Source organism: Ranitomeya variabilis, chromosome 5 (assembly GCF_051348905.1).
Source record: "Ranitomeya variabilis isolate aRanVar5 chromosome 5, aRanVar5.hap1, whole genome shotgun sequence".
Taxonomy (NCBI): Eukaryota; Metazoa; Chordata; class Amphibia; order Anura; family Dendrobatidae; genus Ranitomeya; species Ranitomeya variabilis.
In genome coordinates this window covers 268,877,141-268,897,416 of record NC_135236.1, presented here as the reverse complement: position 1 = coordinate 268,897,416, position 20,276 = coordinate 268,877,141, and the positions used below count along the sequence as shown (strand labels likewise).

At 45.2% G+C, this 20,276-nt stretch overlaps 1 protein-coding gene across 2 annotated transcripts in view; it reads right to left on the bottom strand.

Annotated features, from left to right (window-relative positions):
• Positions 1-5,113: 5,113 nt before the first annotated feature.
• The window catches only part of LOC143775753 (neuronal acetylcholine receptor subunit alpha-3-like), a 125,300-nt gene continuing 110,137 nt past the window's right edge, over positions 5,114-20,276 (bottom strand). For both annotated transcript variants that reach the window (XM_077264269.1, XM_077264270.1), the window contains exons 5-6: positions 8,025-9,024; positions 5,114-5,385 (exon numbers count right to left, since the gene is read on the bottom strand). In XM_077264269.1, the coding sequence (XP_077120384.1) occupies positions 5,263-5,385; positions 8,025-9,024 (1,123 nt within the window). In that variant the 3' untranslated portion in view covers positions 5,114-5,262. The remainder of the gene's footprint in view (positions 5,386-8,024; positions 9,025-20,276) is intronic.

The window sequence follows — 20,276 nt, the reverse complement described above, 5'->3', positions numbered from 1 at the left end:
GTGTCTGACACGCAGCAGCGATCAGGGATCCTGCTGAGAATCGTACGTCGTAGCAGATCGTATGGAACTTTCTTTCGTCGCTTGATCACCCGCTGTCATCGCTGGATCGTTGTGTGTGACAGCGATCCAGCGATGTGTTCGCTTGTAACCAGGGTAAACATCGGGTAACTAAGCGCAGGGCCGCGCTTAGTAACCCGATGTTTACCGTGGTTACCAGCGTAAACGTAAAAAAAACAAACAGTGCATACTTACATTCCGGTGTCTGTCCCCGGCGTCTCAGCTTCTCTGCACTGTGAGCGCCTGCCGGCCGGAGAGCGAGCACAGCGGTGACGTCTGACGTCACCGCTGTGCTTTCCGGCTATGGCGCTTACACAGTGGAGAGAAGCAGAACGCTGGGGGACAGACACCGGAATGTAAGTATGCACTGTTTGTTTTATTTACGTTTACGCTGGTAACCAGGGTAAACATCGGGTTACTAAGCGCGGCCCTGCGCTTAGTAACCCGATGTTTACCCTGGTTACCGGGGACTTCGGCATCGCTCCAGCGCCGTGATTGCAACGTGTGACCGCAGTCTACGACGCTGGAGCGATAATCATACGATCGCTGCGACGTCATGGATCGTGCCGTCGTAGCGATTAAAATGGTACTGTGTGACGGTACCCTTAGAGAAGAGGCCTCCAACTCTAAGTTCTCCACCCTCTTTTGTTTCTCTGTGTGCCTTTCCATGCATGGAGTGCTGCTGAAGATATAATTTTTGCCCTATCTAATAGACCGGTGCAAGACAGCAGTGATATGAGTTCCTGACTCACACTGTCTGCTTACTATCTGTATGTGTGTTGTTGACAATCTCCAGTTTATCCTTTTAAATGCAGACTAACACAGCTCTCCTCCTCCTCCTGGCAAGGAGAATCACAAGCAGGAGGCAGGGCATAGTGTGGTTAAAGCTGCTTTTCAAAGGCACATTGAAACTGTGATCTATTGCTTGCTGTCCTTACAAAGAACTGAATTAGTGCAGTGTAATAAGACTCCAACCACACTTGAAAAAATGACTTATTTTATTGTCTTACAATAGCAGTTCTTATAAACACTATGGCCCTGTTTCATCAAGACGGGTCTTGATGAAGGTGTATGTTGGATTCAGATGCTACTGATCAGGGCTGGCTCCAGGTTTTTGAGGGCCCCGGGCAAAAAAGTCTCAGTGGGCCCCCCTCTTAAACACATACCATGCTTCATGATGCACAGATACAACAGAGAAATATACCACAGCCAAGTAGCATATGACACAGCCCACGTAGCATATAACACAGCCCACGTAGCATATAACACAGCCCACGTAGCATATAGCACAGCCCACGTAGCATATAACACAGCCCACGTAGCATATAGCACAGCCCATGTAGTATATAGCACAGCCCACGTAGTATATAACACAGCCCACGTAGTATATAACACAGCCCACGTAGCATATAGCACAGCCACGTAGTATATAGCACAGCCCGCACAGTGTATAGCATAGCCAATGTAGTATATAGCACAGCCCACACAGTGTATAACTCAGCCCACGTAGTATATAGCACAGCCACGTAGTATATAACACAGGCAGCCCACGTAGTATATAACACAGGCAGCCCAGGCACGTACGTAGTTTATAACACAAGCAGCCCACGTACATAGTATATAACACAGGCAGCCTCGCAGCATATAGCACAGCCAGGTAGTATATAACACAGGCAGCCCACGTACGTAGTATATAACACAGGCAGCCCACATACGTAGTATATAACACAGGCAGCCACGTAGCATATAGCACAGCCACATAGTCTATAACACAGGCAGCCCACGTAGTATATAGCACAGCCAAAAAGTATATAACACAGCCACGTAGTATATAGCACAGCCACATAGTATATAACAGCCGCGTAGTATATAGCACAGGCAGCCCACATAGTATATAACACAGGCAGCCCACGTAGTATATAGCACAGCCAAAAAGTATATAACACAGCCACATAGTATATAGCAGCCACATAGTATATAACAGCCGCGTAGTATATAGCACAGGCAGCCCACATAGTATATAACACAGGCAGCCCACGTAGTATATAGCACAGGTTTTTGAGGGCCCCGGGCGAAAAAGTCTCAGTGGGCCCCCCTCTTAAACACATACCATGCTTCATGATGCACAGATACAACAGAGAAATATACCACAGCCAAGTAGCATATGACACAGCCCACGTAGCATATAACACAGCCCACGTAGCATATAGCACAGCCCACATAGCATATAACACAGCCCACGTAGCATATAGCACAGCCCACGTAGTATATAGCACAGCCCACGTAGTATATAGCACTGGCCACATAGTATATAACACAGCCCACGTAGCATATAGCACAGCCACGTAGTATATAGCACAGCCCACACAGTGTATAGCATAGCCAACGTAGTATATAGCACAGCCCACACAGTGTATAACTCAGCCCACGTAGTATATAGCACAGCCACGTAGTATATAACACAGGCAGCCCACGTAGTATATAACACAGGCAGCCCAAGCACGTACGTAGTTTATAACACAAGCAGCCCACGTACATAGTATATAACACAGGCAGCCTCGTAGCATATAGCACAGCCAGGTAGTATATAACACAGGCAGCCCACGTACGTAGTATATAACACAGGCAGCCTACGTAGTATATAACACAGGCAGCCCACATAGTATATAACACAGGCAGCCCACGTAGTATATAGCACAGCCACGTAGTATATAACACAGCCACATAGTATATAGCACAGCCACGTAGTATATAGCGCAGCCTACGTAGTATATAGCACAGGCAGCCCACGTAGTATATAGCACAGGCAGCCCACGTAGTATATAGCACAGACAGCCCATGTAGTATATAACACAGGCAGCCAGGGCCGGCTCCAGGTTTTTGAGGGCCCCGGGCAAAAGAGTCTTTGTGGGCCCCCCTCTTAAACACATACCATGCTTCATGATGCACAGATACAGCAGAGAAATATACCATATACAGCCAAGTAGCATATAACACAGCCCACGTAGCATATAGCACAGCCCACGTAGCATATAACACAGTCCACATAGCATATAACACAGCCCACGTAGTATATAGCACAGCCACGTAGTATATAGCACAGCCCACGCAGTGTATAACACAGCCCACGTAGTATATAGCACAGCCACGTACATAGTATATAACACAGGCAGCCCATGTACGTAGTGTATAACACAGGAAGCCCACGTACGTAGTATATAACACAGGCAGCCACGTAGCATATAGCACAGCCATGTAGTATATAACACAGGCAGCCCACGTACGTAGTATATAACACAGGCAGCCCACGTACGTAGTATATAACACAGGCAGTTACGTAGCATATAGCACAGCCACGTAGTATATAACACAGGCAGCCCACGTAGTATATAACACAGGCAGCCCACATAGTATATAACACAGGCAGCCCACGTAGTATATAACACAGGCAGCCTACGTAGTATATAGCACAGCCACGTAGTATATAACACAGCCACGTAGTATATAGCACAGCCACATAGTATATAGCAGCCACGTAGTATATAACAGCCACGTAGTATATAGCACAGGCAGCCCACGTAGTATATAACACAGGCAGCCCACGTAGTATATAGCACAGGCAGCCCACATAGTATATAGCACAGGCAGCCCACGTAGTATATAACACAGGCAGCCCAGCTCACCCACTACGAAGGCCTTCGCCCCCGATCGTTGTGGACACAGGATCTGCGCACATGCACTGGTGAATGCTGCTCGTCTTCTGCCGCTCGCTGTGCTGGAACTGGACGGTGGACCCGGGTCCCGGACCGTGTCGCGATGCGATCTGTGTGTCAGCGGCAGCACTGCTCTTCTTAGGATGACGAGTTCCTCACTCTCACCCGGAAGTGACTCTTCTATCCCCATGGATGGTGATTGGTGAGTATTCCTGAGTCCCAGTTAGTGAGTCCCGCCTCCTGCTGCCGGGAATCATATATCCGCTCCAGCTCCGCCTCCGAGTCCTGGCTGGAGTCACACACAGCACACTAGCACATGGAGGGAGGGTCGGACTCGGGAATGATGTAGTCCGGCTTCGGGGGCCCCCCAGGAGCGCATGATGCGCTTCGCATCAGTGTCGGCAATGCCGGTATAATAAGTGTCTTACCGTTATGGGCCCCCCAGTCTCGCCAGGGCCCCGTCACTTGCCCGGGTGCACCGGGTGCTGATGCCGGCCCTGCTACTGATTCATTAAGAGGTATGCGACTTAATGAATCAGTAGTGTCTGACAAGTGGTGTGCATCTATGTGCGCCTCCCCGCTAATCTTACTCCAGTCAGAGACTCAATTCATCGCCCCACACAGACTGCTGGGACCCTCATTATTAAGGTGTTAGGGATCTGAGCTCTACTCTCAACATTTTCTAATTATGAAGGAGGTTAGACCAGGAGATCATGGCTGTCTGACATTATATGTCACACACTGAGAAACCTGCTCTAAGCTATGGTAGAGTGTGTTCTTTCCCGTGCGTGTGTTTTTGCTTTCTTATGATTGGGCAAGGTCACAGAGGGGAAAAAGTGCACAATCCCAGTGAAAACTTTCTGATAACACCCAGTTGGACTTTATGAAAATGAACTCACTGGGTTCCAAATACTCTGCTAATTTCTCAGCAATAGAAAGGCAAAATAAAAAAACCTAAAGATTATTTCACTCTCCAGTCACTATTGCATTGTCTTCCAATGTGTACATTTTTGTCCCATAGTTTGCAGCTGTGGAAAATACCAGAGTTATACTCATGTTCCCAGGCCCAGTGAATTTAGAATGTAAATTCATGTTTTTTGCTAGCTTGTTTTAGATAAATATGATAGACTTTAGTTTTTGTTTTTTTTAAATGCTAAATATCTTAACATTCATAGGTTTTTAGTTACAATGTGTGGATGTTATTGTTATAAAGCCCACTATGGCTGTAAAACCACTGTGCATGAATGTATCCTTATTTGTGTTTTTGTGTAGCTGGAAGTTCATGTGTACTGCCTATCACTTATATAACAGTCAGCATACAGATTCATATCAAGAGGCACCACATATAAAGAAGATTCAGTAGTACCATTTTATTTATTTCTCCATGCACTAGTCTCTTAATTATACATATTGAATGTACGGTATTCACTATAAAAGCATAGAAGGCAATTCATATTTTTAAAATTTTAATATTTTCATTTGTAATACTTCATCAGTCACCAAACACAAGTGGTTGCAGAAACAGGCCAACAGTGCCCATGATGCAGACCAGTACAAACACCCAGAGGAAGATGCGATCAATGACCATGGCGACATATTTCCAGTCATTTTGAACCTAAAGATAAAAAGAATATCAACATTATTATTACTTTATAAAATCTACACTTTAGGAAGAGTTAAAATCCTAAAACTCTTTTTACAACTGTGGCCTCATTCACTGGTCATCTTAGCGACCACAAAACACTGAAGAAGTGCAGATCTTTCCAAGATTATTTTCTTCTGTAGGTTCCACTCCTGGTTTTGGATTACAAAAACTGATGTAAAATGCTGACGACCGCACTGCCAAGTGAAAGTGCTCTGAATTGTGGACTTCATGCCAAAGAAACTTAATTCTGTTTTTGAAATATTACTTGAGGTTATTTACTCCGATGTAACACACTAAAGGAAAATCAATCACTATGAACAAATAAATTCAGAGATCTATTCAACGATTTTTTATATTGAGACCTAGACCTTTAAAAATGGCAAGAGTGTATTTATCATAATCTTAAGGCCCCCATGTACATTAAAACCACGAAGAAAAAAAATGAAAAAAGTCTGATTTGTCCACTATAATATTCTATTGGTGCACATTGCTGGTGATGGTACCCCCCTCCACATGATCCCTTATGTGTACCGCGCCTAGAGTTCCCTATATTTAACCCCATGCACATTAGACAAATGTTGGCCAAATCTGCTAATATTGACGGGTTCATCCGACAGCCTAATGTATACGAGGCCACCAACTCTCCCCCAACAAGTGATGTTGGGGAATATATGCATCTTGAATGTCCGATTTCTGACCGTTGATCCTTTTGTTCTCTAATTGATAGACCGCCAGATACGTCAAGTAGTGACTCTCTCATAAACAAGACAGGATTAGTTAGCAGAGCAATCATTATTAAATATGACAGTCAAGCAAAATACTTGCAGGCTAATCAATCAGCCGAACCTTTGTTCAGCCGACTACAATCTAAAGTGTATGGGGGCTTTTGAAGGGGTCTGTTATAGATTAATAGCTCTTTGGGTAGTATTGTCCTCTTGAATCAACACCCCAAAATAACAGGATGAATGTGATGGACATTTTCCCAACCATGTTACTATTACTGCTAAGTGACGTTAGCACAGTGATCAACTCACAATCGTTGCCATCGGCTAGCTTCAATTTCATTTTAAATCTATAAGTAACACAAACATACTGGTTTTGAGCAGTGGGACATTTTACTACTGTTCTCTGCCTTTTAAGTTTTAGGAACAGAAAAACTGAATGTGGAATGTGGAGCGCACAGATCTGTGACAAAAATGACAAAAGACATATTTCAGTAAGGAAAATTTCTACAAAGTCATGTCTCATTGGTAGAGAACCCCTGAACTTCTACATTACTTAGGTTTAAACGAATCAAATCTATGTTGGAGCTGTGGTTCCTAAAAAAGCACGAATTCCCACATTTTCTGGTTATGAACTAAAATAAAACCGTTCTGGAGAGAGATAGAGTCGACTTTATGAAAATTAAAATTCCTTAAACATTCTTTAACCCCTGTAGAAGTTTTACTATCTTGCCCCTCTAAATATTTTAAACCCAAAAAAATGACCTGCTAGCGTTTACGGTAGGAGCCGCGAAACATCTAATTCTCTATCATTGGAATCAGAAAGCACCCCTACTCACTCAGAATGAACAAATAAAATCAATCTGATATGACATCCTAAAGAACTTTTCAGCTTGGAAACTCACACCCATCCACAGTTCCTCAAAATATGGAACATCTGGACAAATAATACTCCAAACTCGCCACGTCGTTGCATACAGTCCACATCATACCTATCCTAATTTATATTTCTTCCTACCTCCCCTCTCTTTACCCATCCTTTCCCACAAGATGGTCCCTTATGCTGTTATACTTTGTATTCCACTTATCACATTGCTTCTATAACTTGATGCTGATCTGACCTCTCATATAGCTTTGGACACTCCAGCTCAGTTTGCTTACTGTTGTTTCTTGATTATTTCTGGGTATTGGTTATTTGTTGTTGTTTCTGTGACCTTGCTTTGTAATACCAACTGATGTTTTGGATAACTAACTTGGTCAGTAATATGTATACTGTTTATTGTGTAAGAAATAAAGAATTATTAAAAAAAAAAAAAAATGCAAAAGGTGCCATTAATTATCACTATGTTCGTCCGGTATAAGGTTTTCTTTTTTTTTTTTTATGTAAAAAGATCTTCTGCATGTTGGGCTTTAGGTTTTGTTTGTTGTGCTTTATTTTATATCCATTTTGTAACAAATCTGTTTTCCACATGAATCCTATTTTTCTGTTCTTAATACCGATCAGAGAAAGAGAACTCAAAATGCAGGTGTGAATAGAGCCTTTTAGGATTGTTTGACTTTAGCATTACTTTTTTTAACCATATAGAAGTTAATGGATCTCCATGTTTTGGAAAGCTCACCAACTTTGTAACCTGGATATCTTCAAAAGTAAATATATGGCTGAGACATGAGGTGGTAGATTGCACTGCTCATAAAAGATGCAGCACAGTGTATTCTTAGTACTAGTTACAGAATAACTGTTTATTTCCACTGCTTTTTAGTGTCAAGAGCCATCCTCGTAAAGCTAGATCACATGACCTACCTGTGTGTTAAGGTGCCGTCTATTCCTAAAATGAAGGTAGATTTGAAGAGAAACATGCATGTGTATATACAGAAATCCCCTCTTACCTCTTTGGCTTCATTTTGTGCTCTCATGTTCCCTGCGATAAAATGGACGTTTTCAATGGCCTCTTTTATCTCTGATGACAATATTGAATTTGAGAGGAGATTGTCCAAGGATTCCATGCTGCACCCGCGGGTAATGTTGCAGGCAATGTCAGATGTATACAATCTTTTCGTCTGTCCACACGGGCAAGAATTGTCCTGGCAGAAGAATTGCTCATTACAGCTTCTATTCTCAGAACTGCTGATGCTACTTATGTTAAAACTATCTGTGATAAAGTTAGGTTTTACTGCATTTTCTTTCAATGGTCGAGTCAAGAGCATGATTTTTGGGAGTTTCTCCAAAAATATTTTCTTGACCCATTGGGGCATTGTGTGCGTTTTGGGAGTTCTGTAGTGCACATTGATTACAAATACAGTAATAACAATAGAAAGAGTTACAAATATCATTGTAAAAAGTAAATATTCACCAATCAGAGGAATTACCAAGGAGGTGGATGGAATAATTTCAGTAATAACCAGGAGAAATACAGTTAACGATAAAAGAACAGACATGCACAAGTTAACCTTCTCCCCACAATCTGACGGCAAGTAGAAAACCAAGATTGTCAAGCAGGAAATAAGAAGGCAAGGGATAATCATGTAAATGGTGTAGAACAATGGCAGACGCTTGATGTATAACGAATACGTGATATCCTGGTAGATTTCTATACAGCAGTTGTACTTAATTTCATGCTTGTATCCAGGGGCACTGATAATGATCCACTCGCCACTCTCCCAAAATTCCTTCAGATTCATTTCTGTGCCAATCAAAACCAGATCAATATTTGCTTTATCATATGTCCAGGAGCCAAACTTCATGGTACAGTTCTGGTAGTCAAATGGGAAGAATGTTACATCTATCCAGCAGGAGCTCTTGAATATAGCTGGTGGCATCCATGTTATTTCTCCTGTGTGTCTTAATATTGCCTTCGCTTTATCATCCACCTGAAAGATCCCAATTGCGCTGAAACCATAAAGTGTTTCAATCAATGCAAATAAGTTAGATATTTGCATACGTCTAGTCATTTGTAATACATATAATACATAAACTATATGATACAGCAATGCATATACAACTTAGGATTTTTAATAGGCCTCAAGAATCTACTATGAGCCAAAATGTCTCCACTAAAATGGTTAAAGAAACAAAAAAACAAAACAAAACTATTTTCTGTGAATCATTGATCTTTAAGTTGCCCATATGCAACTTTTCAGCTGCCAGCATGGTTCTTTGGAAAGGATAGATGCTGGGAGCTGACACATTATATTATTTAAAAAGATCAATCATCAGCGGCTCTCTGGAGGTGGGGCAACACAAGGGATGTGAAACAGAGGAATGACATTATTTCATAGCGCCACTTACGCGGAGCAACAGCCATCTTCATTACAATGAGAGGCTCATAGCAGGAAGCAGTGGAGAGCATGCCGGCTGATAAGGAAGAGGAGTGATGTACTGTAGTATGGGGCTGAGGAGTGAAGTACTGCTGTTATCACTGTTTAGAGGGACTCAGAGAAGTGCGGTCTGGTAGGTGTGATATACCATAGGAAGAGACTATATTGAAGGGGTTGATAGGATACATATCAGGAAAAGGTGTGTATAGGAGGCTGAAAGAAGTTGTGTACTGCAGGATGGGACTATGTATGGAATTGCTGAATGGAGTGATATACTGCAGGTGGAGACTGTATATAGAAGGGCTGAAAGGAGTGATGTATTATAGGATGGGGCTGTATACAAGGGGCTTAGAGAAATAATGTACTGCAGCTTCCCACCAACTTGTTTTCCATCAATCTCCATTTTCCTATAACTCCTGTAAAGCCAGTTAATGAAGAGGAGGTTGATATTTATGCAAAACACTGATCACCTGGGCTTGGTTTCAACAGTCATTTTGTGCTGACAGACTCTTTTTAATAATTTCACTTTATAGCTACATATTGTTGACTACGTTGCACCCTCAAAAGGAGACCACAAATTTAAAGAGTTTATCCCTTTTATAGTGAAAGTGAATCCCAAAATGGATGCAGCTGTAACACCATATTGACAGCATGTTGTGAGGGTAAGAAGCATAATTTTTACCTCTCTAGAAAACTCCTGTTATTTTAAATATATTACATTGTGCTATATTTTGTGTGCTATCCTCCTGGAGGATGCAGTTCATGCTAGTCAGGCGTGTTAGGGTTAACTGTAGGACCAACCCATGGTTGGGGAGGAGTAATAAAGACATGTCAGTTAGGGTACCGTCACACCGTGCAATTTTCGTCGCTACGACGGCACGATCCGTGACGTCGCAGCATCGTATGAGTATCGCTCCAGCGTCGTAGACTGCGGTCACACTTTGCAATCACGGCGCTGGAGCGATGCCGAGGTTCGCTGGTAACCAGGGTAAACATCGGGTTACTAAGCGCAGGGCCGCGCTTAGTAACCCGATGTTTACCGTGGTTACCAGCGTAAAAGTAAAAAAAAACAAACAGTACATACTGACCATCTGATGTCCGTCAGGTCCCTTGCCGTCTGCTTCCTGCTCTGACTGAGTGCAGCCGTACAGTGAGAGCAGAGCGCAGCAGTGACGTCACCGCTGTGATCTGCTCTCACTTTCCGGCCGGCAGACAGTCAGAGCGGGAAGCAGACGGCAAGGGACCTGACGGACATCAGATGGTCAGTATGTACTGTTTTTATTTTTTTACTTTTACGCTGGTAACCAGGGTAAACATCGGGTTACTAAGCGCGGCCCTGCGCTTAGTAACCCGATGTTTACCCTGGTTACAAGCGATCGCATCGCTGGATCGCTGTCACACACAACGATCCAGCGATGACAGCGGGAGATCCAGCGACGAAAGAAAGTTTCAAACGATGTGCTACGACGTACGATTCTCAGCAGGGTGTCTGATCGCAGTAGCGTGTCAGACACTGCGAGATCGTAACTATATCGCTAGAACGTCACGAATCGTGCCGTCGTAGCGATAAAAATGCCACTGTGTGACGGTACCCTTAGTGTCAGTTTTGGTTTAGTTAGTTCAGAGATATAAAGAAGGAAGTAAGGACACCCTCAGAAAATATGTGATCATCACCAGGTGTGTGTGGTATGGTGAAGGAAACAGAAAGCAGAGAGAAAGCAGTCAAGACTGTGTAACAGGCGAGTTGGAGGGAACATAAAGCCAGGAACTTTAATAGAATCCCTAAGGGTCTCTGTGGCATGGTCTAGTGTCGGTCAGGCCTTCGAAGCTGTGAGACAGAAGAGACAAAGACAGCAAGGCTGGGTGGACACTAAGGAAGGTGAAAACCAATGGAACATCCTTACTTGGTTCCCAAAAAGTAGAAGGAAGGATAGTGGAGTGGTCACTGAGAAAAGCAAATCTTAAAGTTGCGCTATATACAGAAAGGATAACTCTGCCATTTAACAACTGTGAACATGCCATTAAAAGTATGCCACTGGATTATACCTAGCAAAATGACAACTGCATCTCCTGCTATTCAGTGTGTGCAAGGTGAACTGTTAGTAAGCAGGATTTTATTTTTATGGACTGGTGCGATTTGCATATTGTGAGGTAAATGAAAACTGCAGCCGTGCAACGTGTGGCAGACCAGACCTGGGAGGAGTCCATTACAGAAACATGGCCACATGTACACACTAAAGAAAGACCCTATTTTTCTGTACATTACATTTGGTGTAGCTGGCAAGACACAGTTTCCCTGTAGGAAAATGTTTTGGGGGGAGAAGACCCATGGCGCAAATTCTATTGATAACATATCCAGGAATTTTTACAAATGCAGTACTCCTTTTTGTCCTTTGAACTTCCAAAGTTCACACTATTCAATCTCAGTTGTCTTTATGGCCATGTATTCAGCAGTTAAAGAAGTATTCTCATGTTATGAAACTGGTGTAATTAGACTGCATGAGAATAGGTAAGTTTACAATAGTTGTGCTTCGTTGTATCTGATGTTGTTCTCCTGTTATGAGAGGATTTATCTTACAGAGGTTACAACATGTTGCATGGAGACCGACCACCAGAGCTTGGTATAAGTGCAGTAGTTACATTCCAGGCTGAGGAGTTAAAGCTACTTTCACACTAGCATTGTTGGCTGTACGTCGCAATGCGTCGTTTAGGAGAAAAAAAGCATCCTGCAAAGTTATCTGCAGGATGTGTTTTTTCCCCATAGACTAACATTAGCGACACATTGCGTCGTATGGCCACACGTCGCAACCGTCGTGCGACGGTTGCGTCGTGTTTTGGCGGACCGTCGGCACAAAAAACGTTCCATGTAATGTTTTTTTGCGCGTCGTGTCCGCCATTTTCGACCACGCCCGTGTCTGGCATTATTTTCACAACGCACGTCGGCACGTCGGGCCAACGCATAGCGGAGGCCCCATACCGACGCTAGTGTGAAAGCAGCCTTACTTGTGAGATCACATCCCCCTTTCTGCAGCCCATTGATTTCTATACAAGCATTTAGCTGCTCACCTCCCTCCACCTCACTCTCAGCTTCTGAGCTGGTATCAGTTCTGCAAAATCGCCAACCCCTCCACTCTCCATCCACCCTCGGTCCCCATCATCAACAGTTACCAGAGCAGTTCTCCTATTAATTGCTGGTGTTTGCTCAAAGGCACCACTAAGTTTATATGCAATCACTGCCAGACAATTTATGTGTCACAATAGCAGGATAAATCTCAGTATTAGGACAAAGCTACTGAGCCAGAACTATCTCAAAAGGGGAGTGCCCAACCCAGCAGCGAGAAAGTGAAGATGCTGAGTGCTGCTGAAGACACATGTTGAGTTTAATACCCTACTCCCATGAAAATGCATATTGTGACATCAGCCACAGCTGCTTTCATATACAAACAGAATCCTCGTGTATCTAGAAAATGTAATTGAGAGTGAACAATATGTATTCCCGTCTGTTCAATGATTCACAGCCAGGATACCAAAACACAACTGTGAATCACAAAGACAAACTGGATGAATCACAAAATATAAAAGGAATACTAATAAACACGATAAGTTCTAGATACAGAGTATATATGAACCATTCAACATGGTTGTTTTTGTTAATGTACTGTACATGTATAACAAAAACACATTTTATATCTGAAGTTTCCAGCTTGCTTTTAGTTGATATGCTAACAATAGAAGACATTTTTTAATATAGTCTTCTTTATATAACTTTTGCAACCATTATAGAAACCTATTAACATTACAATTTGTTTTACATATTAAAGGGAACCTGTCACCCCCAAAATAGAAGTTGAGGTAAGCCCACCAGCATCAGCGGCTTATCTACAGCATTCTGGAATGCTGTAGATAAGCCCCCCCCCATGTATCCTGAAAGATGAGAAAAAGAGGTTAGATTATACTCACCTGGGCGGGCGGTCCGATCCAATGGGCAACGTGGTCCGGTCCGGGGCCTCCCATCTTCTTACAATAACGTCCTCTTCTTGTCTTCACGCTGCGGCTCCGGTGCAGGCATACTTTGTCTGCCCTGTTGAGGACAGAGCAAAGTAATGCAGCGCGCAGGTGCCGGGAAAGGACAGAGAGGCCCTGCGCCTGCGCACTGCAGTACTTTGCTCTGCCTTCAACAGGGCAGACAAAGTACGCCTGTGCCGGAGCCGCAGCGTGAAGACAAGAAGAGGACGTCATCCTATGAAGATGGGAGGCCCCGGACCGGACTGCGACACCCATCGGACCGGACCGCAGCGGGAACGTCCCTGAGTGAGTATAATCTAACCTCTTTTTCTCATCTTTCAGGATACATCGGGGGCTTATCTACAACATTACAGAATGCTGTAGATAAGCCCCCGATGCCGGTGGGCTTAGCTCAACTTCCATTTTGGGGGTGACAGGTTCCCTTTAAAGGAGCCCAAGCCCTTGACATTTATTACCAACTGGGACAATGTGCTGCTTTTTCCCGCGTCCCCTGCTTGCAGCTGGTGTGCAGATGCAATTGTAATACTATGTTATATCATGGTATGTTATGTGATTCTACAGAATATGGTGCTGCAAGGTAATATGCTTGTATACAGTGGCTTGCAAAAGTATCCACCCCTTTGGTATTTTCCATGTTTTGCTACCTCACAACCAGGAATTTAATTGATTTTTTTATTTTAAAAAGACCTCACCCTCCCCTGGGTTTGCAAAAATTCATGTAAAGAACATGCTTACAACTGTAAATATTTGGTTTTCTTTTTATTGTGATATGCAAATTGCCTCTTCAGAGAAAAAGAGGACTTGAACTCTATAGCACCACCTATTGGAAGTAGCGATCCTACAAGTCACAATCAAACCTTTAATGAGTCTTGCAATATAGGACTTATATAAACTTAGGATAAGAGCCAAATCAGTATCTCAATTCGGAGACACGGTGTTTCGGGCTGTTGGCCCTCGTCAGTGCGAAGTATGAGAACTGATTTGACTAAGTGAGAGGCTCTGGACTGAGGTCTAAGTCAGTGTTCCCCAACTCCGGTCCTCAAGAGCCACCAACAGGTCATGTTTTCAGGATTTCCTTAGTATTGCACAGGTGATTGAATACTTGCCTGTTCAGGTGATGCAATTATCACCTGTGCAATACGAAGGAAATCCTGAAAACATGACCTGTTGGTGGCTCTTGAGGACCGGAGTTGGGGAACACTAGTCTAAGGGATAAGGTTTCTCCTTGTGGAGAGTGACGTACCAGCTCTGGCTTGTCAAGTTAAGGAGGCTTATTCGCCGTGCAATGTTCCTCTGGGAAATTTAATATGCAAATTGTCTCTTCAGAGAAAGAGAGGACTTGAACTCTATAGCACCACCTATTGGAAGTGGCGATCTTACAAGTCACAATCAACCCTTTAACGAGTCGTGCAATATGACTTAAGATAAGAGCCAAATCAGTATCTCAATTCGCAGACACGGTTCACACGGCCCGAGCTGCCTGCCATACAGGTACCTGTCTTAGGACAGCAGAACGATTAAAGACTTTGTTTAGACACTTAGTGGCAGCAGGGACTTAGAGACAGAAAGCGCAGAGTGGTGCGCTCCCACCTGACTTACCCAGGGAAACTTGCTTGTCTCTGGACTGCCCGGACTTCTCTGCCTGCCCTGTGATCTGGTGCTCTGGACTGTGGACGCTGAAGCCTTCAGTAAAGGTAAAGAGACTGCAACCTTTTGTCCTCGTTCTTATCTGCACCTCTCACTATATCACCATCTACTCACCGGGAGCCCTTGGGATATACTACACCTGTGGGAAGATATACCATCTAGCTGCCATAACATCAACCCAGTGGACCCCTTAAAGCAGCGTCGGTCCCCACTGACCGAACACCACAGGTGGCGTCATGAACATATACTTTATCCCTTTAAAGACCTTTCCCAATTTATATGGGTGCCCTGGGCCACGGACCGGGTCGCAGCCACCGTGACATCACCCTGTGAACAGCAGGACCCGGTACCGAGTAACCCCAAGCCCGCGGGGCGACTCATCTTGGCGTCATGAACAGGATCTACTGACCCCGAAAATTGGGTCATGTGCGCCTAAAGGACTGTGCCTAACTGTTTTGTGCCAGAGACTGTGTATTGTGAATTGCTGCCATTGCCGCACCGCGTGGAGCGTGAAGAGGAGGAGACATATCTTCGTGGGTGGAGCCAGCCAAAAAGAGCACGAAGCAGGAAAACGGGTGCCTCGCTGCTGAGAAGAACGCCGGAAGTGAAGACGTCGTACAGCGGAGCCGCAAGAAAAGACGCTGCAAAGTGCCGAACGGAGCACCGGAGAGACCACCGCAGATTCCGGAGAGGAGACGCCGGCTTCTACCAGGTCAGCAAGGGGAGGAGCCATGTCTAATCCGTGAGGGGAGTTGGCGGCGGTCGCAGCCACTGACCTCATAACACCCCCAGGCCCAGCAGCGGACGCACATGCCGGCCTAGTGATGCCCCCGGGCCCCGCGGAGAATGCAGCCGCAGCCCCCGTACTGCTAGTCTAGGCCGCAGCTCCCATAGGCCGGCCGGACACTGCCACGGCTACAGCGGCCATTATGCCCTTGTCCATGCCGTACATAGCTGGAGCAGCCTGGCTCCCGCAATATTCTGGCAAACCACATATGTTCACCGATTTTAAAGAAAGACTCTGTAGCCTGTTAGAATATTAATCTTCTGATGCTCTGTCAGGGGATACACTTCAAACTGGCCAACTGTCTGGAGCGGCCCTGAGGGAGGTAAAATCCTGGCCGGATGTGGATAAAGGGACTGTGCAGCAGATCTTTGCTAAGCTTGAAGTTACTTTTTACACCTGCACCGCTGCAGAGATAAAAATGAAGTTCTTCGGGTGTAAGCAAAAAGCCCAAGACAGTATACGGGACTATGCACTTAATTTGCAGGAGGCACTCCGGGCTGTTGAACAAGTAGATCCTAACAGCATACAGGACGCAGATAAACTTTTTAAAGAGCAGTTCATTGAGGGGCTTCTATCTCATACCCACAAGGCTCAATTACATATTCTGGCTTTGCAAAACCCTACCTAGACTTTGCACAATTTAAGGACAACGCCATCCGGGTGTTGCACGAATCTCCAACCAGCCGCGCAATACCTCCTAGGCGTCCAGCCCTCAAGTACCACCAGGAGGTGGCGCCATATCCTCAAGTCCCTGCTGAGGCCGATGCCCAGGTCCTCGATGATGATTCTCCCGCAGGACTAGGTCTTCAGATGCAGGAGCTGACCAAGAACTTTGCTGCATTAGCCCGGACCATGCAGTCCCTACAGGAGGCCCCCAAGGAGAAGATCAAGCTGGCTTCCAGACCAGAGGATGTTCCCTGGCGACGACAGAAGAGGATCCCGCCGACCAGAGGGAGAGAATACGATCGCTATCATCAGGACGGACGACCTATCTGCCGCCACTGCAACCAGGCAGGACACATTGCAAGGTACTGTAATTTAAAACTGGCAACCCCTGGGGCAGAGGGCCAATCCCCAGAAGTAGGATAACCAGGCCCAAACAATTGGCGAGCCAAATACATTGGAAGATAACCTGTTCTCCCATTGTGATCGATGGTATCCCCATGAACGCTTTGTTGGACACTGGTTCTCAGGTGACAACTATGCCTTACATTCTATATAAACATTATTGGGCTGACACAGACATTACCCGTGGCCCTGATGATGATTTCACCATAGCAGCCAGTAACGGTCAGTCATTGCCACAAGTTGGATACAAACAGGTCACCCTTAAAGTGGGATGGGTAGAGTTAAAGTCCCAAGGGATTGTGATTGTTGATATTGATTGACGTGAATGTAACCCCATGATGACCATTGGCACTAATGTTATTGAAAATTGTCTGTCCGAGGTTATTGTCTTGTTACAGCAGGTGGCCGAAACAGCTAGTTCCAGTGAACAGAGAGTCCTACAGAAAGAAATCAGGGCTCTGGTACAAAGACAACAGGTAGAACTGTCTGGTGGAGAAATTGGCAGAGTCACAGTGAGTGATCCAATCCCCATTGCAATACCCCCCAGAAGTGAAATGTTGATATGGTGTCGGGCATCAATAGGTATCAGAGGTAAAGACTACCAGGCACTAGTAGAACCTGTCTATTCTGAGAGTAGGTCTACGATCCTGACAGCCAGAGGGGTGGTTGAAGTCCGCAAAGGGAGAGTACCAGTACATGTTCTCAACTGTGGAGAGAAAGAAGTTCACCTAACCAGATATGCCACAATTGCTAAACTGTTTACTGTTGATAATAATGTGATCCAGGCGGCAGAACCCTTGGTCCCGTCCACCCAGGTGGAGGACAATGGCTCTGCAGGTCGAATGTAAGATTGGTGTCAAAAATTGCACGTGGGCACTGACTCTACACCTGCACACCAGAAACAAGGGGCTTACAGGGTGGTTCAAGAGTATGAACGAGTCTTCAGTAAAAACCCACTAGACTTCGGGCAGGTAAAAGGGGTACAACATCACATCCCCACGGGTAGTCATCCACCCATCAAGGAGAGGTACCGGCCTGTACCTCCAGCTCATTACCAGTGTGCCAAAAGTATGTTGCGAGAGATGAAGGAGGCTGGGGTAATCAGAGATAGCTGTAGCCCCTGGCCAGCTCCATTAGTCCTCGTCAGAAAGATGGACGACACCATGAGGATGTGTGTAGATTATAGGCAGATAAACCGCATTACACACAAGGATGCATACCCATTGCCCAGAATAGAAGAGTCCTTAGCTGCTTTAAAATCTGCTAACTACTTCTCTACCTTGGATCTCACTAGTGGGTACTGGCAGGTTCCCGTAGCAGAGGCGGACAAGGATAAGACAGCCTTCACAACACCGATGGTCTCTCCGAGTTCAATTACATGCCGTTTGGACTGTGCAACGCCCCAGGAATGTTTCAGAGGATGATGGAATGCTGTCTCGGACACAAGAACTTCGAAACTGCCTTGTTGTACCTGGACGACGTCATTGTCTTCTCCAAGACGTATGAGGATCATCTGAAGCACCTGGCCGAGGTGTTTGAAGCCCTTTCCAACTTTGGCTTGAAGGTAAAACCCTCAAAATGTCATCTGTTGAAATCCAAAGTGCAATACCTGGGCCATGTAGTGAGCTCAGAAGGAGTGGCCCCAGATTCAGACAAGGTCACCGTCATCAAGAACTGACTAAAACCCAGTAACCTCGATGAAGTCCGACAGTTCCTCGGGTTGGTAGGCTATTACCAAAGATTTGTGAAAGACTTCACTAAGATAGCCGCACCACTGCAAGACCTGTTGGTGGGCCAATCCAAGAAAAAAAAGGGAAAGAATACCCCATTTGACTGGGATGATGGGCTGGAGAGATTCTTCACTCGATTGAAGTTGGCTCTCATGGGAGAACAAGTACTGACCTACCCAGAATACGACCAACCATTTGTACTGTACACGGATGCCAGCAACGTGGGAATGGGAGCAGTACTGTCCCATGTGCAAAAAAGCAAGGAGAGAATAATCGCGTACGCCAGCAGGAAGCTGCGCCCCACAGAAAGGAACCCTGAAAATTACAGCTCCTTCAACCTGGAATTCCTTGCCATCGTCTGGGCAGTGACAGAGATATTCAAACATTATCTAGCCTCTGCAAAATTTACAGTCCACACGGATAACAACCCGCTAACCCACTTAGAGACTGCAAAACTTGGTGCTTTGGAGCAGCGATGGATGGCTCGGTTGTCCAATTATGACTTCACCATCAAATACCGTGCAGGGCACAAGAATGCCTACGCAGATGCATTGTCCAGAATGCCCAAACTACTAGACGTGGGAGAGGATCCAGAAGAACTTGAAGAAGTAGAGTTGCCAGCGTTCCATCGCCCTGGAGCGACTCAGTACTCTCATCACGTGAGAAACAGGCGGAAAAACAAACGTGAAACCACGCTGAATCTGTTGCCCCTCCATGGATGGGTGGAAACGCAGGATAGCGACCCCGCAATCCATCTGGTGAAAGAACTGCTGACACAGGCAGACTCGCACCCTGGTCCAGATGATCCGCAAGAAACACAACGACTCTGGAAGGAAAAAGGCAAACTATTCATCTACGATGGTAAACTGTGCAGAAGAAACATTGATCCACGCACACATGAGCTAGTCTGGCAGATAGTGGTCCCAAGACGAGATGCGCCCATGGTTCTAGAAGTGTACCACGACGAAGCAGGACACTTTGGATGGAAGAAATTGGAGATCCTGTTACGTGGAAGATTCTACTGGCCTGGCATGAGGAAAACCATCGAAAAGTGGTACCGTGAGTGTGGCCCATGTAGTCTGCACAGAAAGGACCGTGACAGCCAAAGGGCTCCCCTACAGCCCAAAAAGCCACTTGAATTGGTGGCCTTAGACCATGTGAAGCTAACCCCAAGCCAGTCAGGCAATGTCTACGCTTTGACTATTGTGGATCACTACTCCAGATTCCTGGTGGTTGTACCTGTCAAGGATCAGACAGCCAAGACAGCAGCCCAAGCCTTCCAACAGTACTTCTGTAGACCCCATGGATACCCTGAGAAGGTGCTCACTGACCAAGGTCCAGCCTTTGAAGCGGAGGTATTCCAGGAATTCTGCCACCTGTACAGATGTAAAAAGATAAGAACAACTCCGTATCACCCACAAACAAATGGAATGTGTGAGAAAATGAATCAGATAGTGATTGATCTCCTGAAGACATTGCCTTCACACGAAAGGAACTTATGGCCAGAAAAGTTACCAGACTTGGTAGACTTATACAACCATGTCTCAGTAAATTCCACCAACTGTA